This window comes from Atta cephalotes (assembly GCF_000143395.1).
Source record: "Atta cephalotes unplaced genomic scaffold scaffold00059, whole genome shotgun sequence".
Taxonomy (NCBI): domain Eukaryota; kingdom Metazoa; phylum Arthropoda; class Insecta; order Hymenoptera; family Formicidae; genus Atta; species Atta cephalotes.
In genome coordinates, this window is record NW_012130123.1 from 913757 (window position 1) to 923307 (window position 9551).

Genomic DNA, 9551 nt, shown 5'->3' on the forward strand with positions numbered 1-9551 from the left:
CGTCTCTCGTCTCGTCTCCGTCGTTCTCCGTCTCTTCTCTCTCTCTCTCTCTCTCTCTCTCTCTCTCTCTCTCTCTTTCGCTTGCTTGCTTGCTTGCTTGCTCTCTGTTTTTCAGCTCTTTCTATCCGAAGGGAAAAGGACGAGACGTCGTCTTGGTCGGTAACGGCACTAAGGTAGTACTTACGCGTGTCTCAGTGAGGCCTTTGTAATTCTTTCATCCGAGAAAAAGCTAGGAGTCTGATGAGATGCAGCGAACGAGAAGAGTTGGAAAGGCGGAAGGGTAAGGGAGAGAGAGATAGAGAGAGATAGAGATGGAAAAGGAGAAAGAAAAGAACAAATGAATGGGTAGGCTTGGAGAAATTTGCAGGACTCGCTTTAATTGAGAAGACATTGACACTCCCGTATCCTTTTGTGCTCCCTTTGTTTCTACGTCATTCTTCTCCCTCGTCTCGTTTCCTCATCGTATTTCAATCTTCGCAGACTTTGATTCACTTCACTAGAAATCTGCGAAGTCTAACAATAAGTATAGGGCTCGGATTAGTCTTTGTTAATTTGCGAGGCATGGAGTCCAAGATAGAAGATGTCACAATAACTTCAGTATTCTTATTTGTGTGAAAGTTTGAACACGTTTATAGAATTAATGTTATCTGTATTTAAGTTCAACATGGCGAAAGTAATTAAAATAGAAAACATGTCGATAGATTTATTAATGTAAATCAAAATAATGGATTAGAAAGAATAGAAGGCTCTCACGCGTAACCCGTCGGATTAATTCAGGACTAGGTTCCTTGCGAGACGATAAGTCGATATAGCGATTATAAAAAATATGATTTATGGTATTTATGATTGCCGCTGCCAATCATAAATAAAATATTGTTATTTCACATTAATACACGGTTGTTACCCGTCTCGAGAAACGATAATGAGAAAGTGAATAGATCAAATCGTAGCAATAAGAGTCGCGGATAAAGTTAAATCGAATATAATACCAGGTCGCTTTCTATCTACTCGATTACACGTATCTCTGTCCATATGGAGTTTCTTGCGATCCACGAATTATAATTAATTACACAGAGCAAGAATGATTCCAAGAATGAGTCGCGCTGACTTGCACAGTCATTTAATTACGAGGGAAACTTGTCGCGACTAATTAGTGGAGCAACTTTTCAACAGCTTTTAATCAATAACATCGTATTATCGGGAATGTGATTTTGTGATATCGAGGGATTCGACGCGGCATTATCTTTCGTTTACTTAGAGTTCGTGTGCTTCGTTATCGCTCTCCGTTACTCTGCCACTGATTTACATTAGCATACATTCATGCCTTGCCGCTTTCCTCGTCGGCGCATTTCTCATCTGCGTTTGCGAATAATTGAATTACATAATTATTTCTCCAAACGCGCGCGCGCCGGTAATACTCCAGAGCCGCCTTCAATTAGTCGCTGCCACCCTTCATCTTCGCATCCACCTCGAAATGCGAAAGCGACGAATCCCGGTCTTCGTTTAAATTCTCTCACTTTCAGCGTTAGTTAAGCAAGAAGTGTGTGCGACGAGACAATCGATGACACGAACGAATATTTGAATGTATTTTTAATCAGTAGGATATTTTACTGACATATATTGTGAAATGTGTACAATCTTTATTGAAATTTTACACAATATCGTCAAATGAAAGTATTGATTCAATTTATTTTCTCCTCTGACTCCTCCGTCGGCAATATTGGAAAGGTACTATCGATCATGAATTCTAGTAGATAAATCTAGATCTGTAAAAAATACATAAAATATAGTCCGATCTCTATGATGTAACAATTGGTGATAACAATTCGTTAAAACTTTGAAAAGTACATCAGAATTTTTTCAAATTTTTATATAATTCTAATTCAGAACAATAACAGAAATTTGATCCTTCTTTCGAAGAACCTTTATTGCTGACGGAGGAGTTAAAATTGCAAATTGTCAGGAATTGCGGAAGAATAATTTTTTTAATGAAATTAAATGAAAATTAACAGAATTATTTATGAAATACAAGGGATGCACAACTCGAGAACTTATGCGAGAACTTTTTGTTTAACTTATGCATTAATATAAAAGTTGGAAAGTTATATTTTTGCTGTTGCTAAGCGAGTTCTCGCCAGTCACAAAGTTCGCCGGAATAATTTTCGTACCACGGTGCAAGCTACAGCCCGCATTGGTATATTAGTACTCCTATGCGTGTATGCGTGTGGGTGCCGTGCACGTCACGAGCAATTTACGTTTGCGTGTATGAGTGGGCGCGCGTGAGCAGTCAGTCGAGCATGGATGCGCCCGACTGTCTTGTGGGTCGATACGATGGTTATACCACTGCTGGGTCCTACGGTTATGCACACGTTCACCGTCATTATTTCACGTGGCACCGTCTGTTCCTCCTGTCTTGTCTCGTCTCGCCGCGCGGTTGACATATACTTGCTCGTGCACAAAGTACATACACCGAAGTACACTACACGTTTTTCCCCCCTTTTTTTAACGAAATTTTTTATTTTTCCGGAATTAAATTCTTTGCTTTAATGGACTTTTCATTTAGGACGGAAATTTAATCTTTACTTTCTGATATTTTAAATAGTTACATAAATTTTAAAATTATAAAATTATATCTATTAATGTTAAATTAAAGTTAAACTAAAAAAAATCTGTTTGGAATTAATTAAAAAATGATATTTTATATTTTGTCTGCGTTTTTTTTGTTGTAATATATTTACAATTAAAATGTAATAATTTTTCTTGAATGGATAATTTATGGAATCTCTGAGTGAGCAAGGAAGTAAACTTCATTCATAAGTCAGCTTCACTTTAAATGACTGTTCCCTAGCACGTGGGCGATATAAGGTGCTTAGAGGAGCTCACACGGATTACCTTTGACTCAATCACGGAACCTTATCGTTGCGCTTGCGAAGAAGCGTAGATATTTCCCGACGTAATGAATCGGTTGTTTCGATCGAATATTCCTCCTGCATTCGCAAGCTGCTTGCAAGAAATAGGATTATAGTTCGAGTCGAAAAATGGGTATCACTAATCTTGTTCGAAAAATAGATTCGAAGACATTTATTTATGTTTCAACATTATTCGAGACACTATTACGAATTACGTTACGTTTATAAGAGCCGCAATGTTGTGTAAATAAATTTGTATATATATATATATATGTAATAATTTATAAACGTAAAGCGTAAGATTGATTTTTATTAATTATCAAAATAAATTTTTTTTTACGTCGGTTTGTTATTTTTTTCTTTTTTCTTCCCAAATTCTTCTTAAAATATGGTAATTACATTTATACAACTTCGCGCATCCCAAAAAGACGAGAAAAGACGGAAAAGGAATTTAATTGTCGGAGAAATCGAGAAAAGTATCAGATAGTACTTTCGTATTCTGTCCGCGTAGCAACGTTGAATTTATCTAGGCGAGCGCGATATCTCAACGGGCGAGGTATATCGATCGACGGTTCGCCTCGCACAGCTGGGCAACACGCGCTAGTCGACCGGCTGGTCGACCGGCGCTATGCGACAAAGTGACGCGTGTAAAATTATGCAAATCGCAGGTGCAGTTTTTTTTACACCCGTCGGCTTTATCAGCCTCGGATGTTACGATGTGCCCGGAGCGTAGAATCGGTTAGGCGCACGGCGTGTTTACTCGTCGCGCGCATCTTGCAAACTGCAACGCTCGCGCGTTAACGATGTCCGCTCCGCTTTGTGTTCCAGTACGGCAAACAGCTACGAGAGAATTACCGAGCCTTCAAGAACAAGCAGTGCGAGCAGAACGGCGGAGGCAGCCCCAAAGAGCAATACAGCAGTTACAATGTATCCAACGTAAGTGCTATGTACATATTTTCGAGTGAACGTACAGACGTACCTAAGAACAAGTACATAAGAACAAGTTTTGAAGAATGATGAAAAGAAAATTGAGCATAATTGATAAATAATTTGTAATAACTAATTCATCTTTGCGAGTTATTTATTGTTCTATTTATTTTTATTTTGTTGATTGTATAAGGTGCTTAGGTTTTTCTATCACTTGCGTAAATATTTGATGTAACAAGAATTTTTGCCTGAATCATTGACGGTTACTATTAATTTTACCAATACAGCTAATGGAATCAACATTATTTCGTTATGAAATGTGCTATAAATTATTAACGAATTTAGTTTACATTTTAATTGTATCATTTTATTATATATTTCCATATGAAGAGAAAGCTGTAAATTAGTTATTCACTCTTTTATCTCGTAAAATAATCGCGCCACAGTAATCACGGACTAAATCTCTAAAGAGAAAGAAAAGATACATAGGAAAAGTCAACATACAGATTATTGCTACATGTGTAGGTAGATGGATAGAATCATGAGGTGTCTCCTGGCAAATTATTTCGTCATTGCGCGCGCGCGCGCGCGATGTATTTTCGACGGCCGCTCTCTCGCCTCGGATACGCTCGAAAGGTAAATTTCGCTTTAGACGCGGTAAATGGAATGGAAGAGGCGATTACGCTGAAATTACCTCGAGTGACAGTAATTTGCCGGGTCACGCCACGTTCGATCATTGCCTTCAGTTATCCCTTTTCCTGCACGAGCCGCCGTCTCTCGTCGAACTTTCATAGCGTCTACAGGATCTCGATTAGCTCGCGTAATCTCGCACTTTTCAACGCTTTTCTTCGATTACCATCTTCATCCCTTTGTTTCTTTGTTATTCAATTAATATTTTTGACGTATATACATTGAAGAAAAATTTACTAAATTTCAATAAATATTTGTTTGAATAATATTAACTAAATATTTATAACATATATTTATTTGGTATAAGAGTTATTAATTTAAATATTATTTTTTTTAATGAAATAAATATATATTGACTAAGTAAAATTAAATATTTAATTAGTTAGTATTATTCGAGCAAGTATTTATTAAAATTTAATATTTTTTAATGCACGGGTGTACCACTCTATCGTGGTACATTATCTGCCTAAAGTCGTTACGCAAAATGTACCACATAATACCTGTTGTGCTTTGTGATTTGTTCATTGAAATTATTATGCTGTTTGCAGTTGAAATGAAGAAATTCGTTTATTAATTTCTACGCATATTGTGGTAAATAACGTTCCCGTCGAGAAAACTATATTATTGTTCTCCGCTGGTTGCGAGTGTTTATCAGCTCTCTCTAATTGATACACTGTAATATAAGGAAATTCATTGCAAATGAATGAATGAACGGAAATATGAGAACATGTATCGGCCAGTGTAACGATGCGGCACACTGGATGCCGATATAGTTAGTGGCTGAATAATTATAGCAAATAGCTCGTTAACCATTGATCTTTAATGCAAAATTCCGTGCGAAATATGCGAAAATCACTGGAGTAGCGCCCAGTCGAGATCTATTCGTTATATGGTTGTGCATTCGTTACTTCGAGTGCACAGGTGCAATAGTTCTCTTTCGACTGGTTTTTCCCTTTCTCTCTCTCTCCTCCTTCTCTCGATGCATGCAATACGCCCTGTTTATTCAATGGTTAAGCTACGGCAACGAATTACACTGCGACTAGGTAGTATCGTATATCGTGGATTTTATCGTGGCCAGTGCAACACTACGATAATAAATTCACCAATCCACAATCAGCTCGTTTTTCGGACGCAATTCATTGCGATTGCTCGCAATCGGTTGGCTGAAGACAAAACAAAAGCCATCGGTGATAAAATTAATTTTCCCGAGAAAGATATTTGGACAGTTTGATTAATCAATTATTTTGTTTGATTCGTTAGTTGTTATGGCAATTAGATTTACATTTTTGCAATTTATATGTGAGAAATAATCTGAATGGAAATGTCAAAAACAAAAAACAATTCTGCTTAATTAATAGAATTAATAAACGAGTGTGTTATTCATTTAGCTGCTGTGAAAAGGGATTGTTTTTGATAAAGAATTTTAAAATATATTTATATTTATTATATGCACTTTTTTAGACACCTCCATAATTGAATTTAAGCGAATAAATAATGTATCGACTGTGCTTTACGTATCTGTTAAAAATATTACCAATATACCAATAAAGCGTAACAATGATGAGATAAATGTGTAAGAGAATCGATTACATTAAAATTTAAAAGGGGAACTTTAACGGTTCTTTAGGATTCTCTTTATTAATAATTTTCATGGATCTCGTTTAATGAAATTAATAACTTAATAGCGCGCTCATGCGATATTATTGAGTATTTGCTATTTATGTTACATTCGGACTGAAGTGACAAATAAAGTTGAAATAAAAACCTCGCGGAAGATTCATCATATATTCTTGAATATGTAAGTGAAATTAAAAGAAGAAGAGAAGGTGTTAAAAAGAACGAACACTCGCATTACCGTTTTTACGATTCGAAAGCAAATTTTCTCAGAGAAGTGCCATCGTAACTTACGCAAGGAATGCCAAGAGGAATCCATCCCCATCGGATCTTAGTGACCTCATTGTCGTGCCATCCCCGACCTCGTCGAGATATAAGCTCTCTTTCTCTTCCCCTTCCCCCCCCCTCTCTCTTTCTCACTCCTATCACGTTATTCTTCGGGTCCTCCTACGCGCTAAGACGTCGACGCGTCTCGGTAGGAAATTTCATCCTCGTATCGCACAGCTGATTCCAAGGTCGTTTCCGTGCCAGCCAACCAGTTAGAGGGACGACAACCCCTCGTCGTTAGTGTGTACTCTCAAAGCTAGACACGTACCAATCTACTCCCGTCCACCTTTTCGTCTCGACTGACTTATTTCTTCTTCCATCGTTAGAAAGATAAAGGTGTAATTCTTGTTCTTATTGCGATCGCCATTACGTGAGGAAGAAAGTACTTTACAAGTTGTTAAATCGCCTTATCAGTGAACCACGAAAATTGCATCATTGCATGTTTCGAAACTGTGTTAGTAAGAAAAATGATAAATTTTATCATTAATTAAAATATACTCGGTTAAATTAAAATATATAGAAAAAGAATTTAATGTTAAGGTCAGAGCAATGTGTGAACTTTTCGAAATAAAATTTAATTTTAAAGATAAAATTCTTCATTTAATGTGCTGCCGTGACGTTTTATCTCACACACAAATAAACTGAAATATTTTATATTATTACTTGAATTTTTTACGTTTTTGAATAATGCACGAGATTTTTTTTATAGCATCTATGACTTTACATTTTTCTTGTATCCACAATTTCGGAGATTTATCATAGTAGTTTTAATCTCTCTTGTGATAACTGTATGATGTGATTTTTTGTACATTCTTATAATTGTTACAATAACAAAGTATCCGCGAAATTTCTACAAGGAAGTTGATATCGATCAGTTGGAGCGGGTGTGTAAGATGCATTATCGAACCGCTTTGAAGAACTGGTTCTGAAGTAGCGATCTTAACGAGTTTCCGGCAATAAATTACTGTTCGTGCCAGTTATGAATTATCCACCGAAGGAGCACGGAGGATGACAATTAAAGTCCAGTAGAGAAAATAACCGGTATTACGCACTTAATGCGAAAAAGTGCGAGAGAAAAGATAGTTAAGCGTTGTTTTACAAAAGTGCCATAATTGATAAAGGTGATCTAGCATGGTTTAACGATAATTTCACAGTATAATGACAGGAAATTAGATCCATTATAATGATATGTGGATTTATATAATTTTACTACTAAAATAATTATAAGCAAGAAACTAATTTCAAACTACTGATATTTCAAGATATATATTAATGTAGTTAACAATATTAAAAAATTTTTTATAATTATGTAATTTCGATTTTTCTGAACACATATGCTGATAGTAGAAAGCGAAAAAGAGAAGGAATGTAAAAATAACCATCCAGGAAGGCAAACTACGTGAAGCGCGTGGAAAGACGGAACTTCAACGGTCCTCTCCAAAGTCTCATACATTGTACAGGTCCTTGCGAGGGGGTTTGAGGGACGAAAGCGCAAACCTGTCTTGCACTTCGTTTCAGTTGAAAGCTTCGATCACGGATATCGTTTGTTCGTGTCTCGCTTTTATCTTTATTCCTAGAGAGATAGAAGTGTACTTCACGTCGCGACGATAACAAACCGACAGTGCGAGTTTCGCATTTTCTCTCTTCCGTGTTCTCTTCTGTTACATAGTGTACGAGATTGAACATTTAAATGGGTAGGACGAAACTCCAAAGTAAAAGTTCACGTGAAAATTAGTCGAATCTAATATGCTGAATTTGAAAAGATATCTGTGAAAAAGAGAAGGAAAATAGTAAAAAATTTCTTTTCGTTGCATTTTAAACAAAATATAATTTTACAATAATCTACGTGACAATATGAATATAAATAAAAAATTAATTTACGATATAAATTTTTATATTTAAATTTATTATGTATAATGTATTATTAAATTATTTTTTAACACATTTTCAAAGCCGCGAATATAAATTGATATACGCCAAATAAATTTCAATATATTTTGTAAAAAAAATAATATATATATATATATATATATATATATACGTACATATACATACATCGTGGAACATTTTATTTTATCTTTGATTTTAATTTTAATTACGTCGTTCAAATTGGAACTATTCGACAATGTCGACGATTATGCGTCGCTCTTATTCGCGATCATTATGTCATTTCAACGAATATCCACTTTGATCGCGTTTAACAAGCTGCTCGTAGTCGTGAAAGCGTAATCGCTCTGCTTTTAGTCAGACATCATATTTCCTTTAATGGTATGACGGCCAACTTGGATACGGAAGTGTCAGTAACACCCAACAACATTCTTTTCGTTTCTGTGCTATGGGCGAGTTCGGCATTGTTACCCAACTGAAGACTCGTGGTTGATCCTAGCGCGAACCATTTATTTGAATTCATACTTTCTCAGAATTTCAATGCGAATCTTAATTACCGGGCTGTTTAATACTAAAACTCAACAGTTTCAATAAATAACTGTTTTCCACGGAATTATCGTCGACTACTGAAACCGTCGTAAAGAATATGTTATTAAAATTAAATTTACGGATCTCTTACTGTGCTGATTAATTAAATTATCACGTAACACAACTACATACTAAACACATACACACACACACACACACAAATACAAAACCAAAACGCATAAAGAGTGTTTTCCTTGAAATATTAGAATCTTGGTCTCATGATGTTGCAGAAATTGTTACAATTGACTCCAGCCGACCGTAATTTCTTCAATCGACATTCTTACCGAATTCTCATCTTTCTAAGATCATCAGTCATGTGATAGTTCTTTTTTTTCTCTGCCATCATTTTCCGCTGCCAGATCGGGTATCAAGCTTGAATAGGGAGGAATATTCGCTCACTCAGGGGGTAGGAAGGTCGGGGGTGTATGAGTACCTCGGTTACAGTCGGGAGTTTAAAAGTCGGGCAAAAAGCCCCGGCCGGCTGTTGCTACGCGCGAACTATCGACCAACCCGGCTTCTACCTATATATCCACGAGAGAGGAAGAGAGAGAGAGAGAGAGAGAGAGAGAGAGAGAGAGAGAGAGAGAGAGAGAGAGAGAGAGAGAGAGA

The 9551-nt window shown here is 36.3% G+C and overlaps 1 protein-coding gene across 1 annotated transcript in view; it reads left to right on the forward strand.

Annotated features, from left to right (window-relative positions):
- LOC105623597 (growth factor receptor-bound protein 7-like) overlaps nt 1-9551 on the forward strand; it is a 58691-nt gene that overhangs the window by 20469 nt on the left and 28671 nt on the right. The window contains exon 4 of the mRNA XM_012204985.1: nt 3738-3845. Within this exon, the coding sequence (XP_012060375.1) occupies nt 3738-3845 (108 nt within the window). The remainder of the gene's footprint in view (nt 1-3737; nt 3846-9551) is intronic.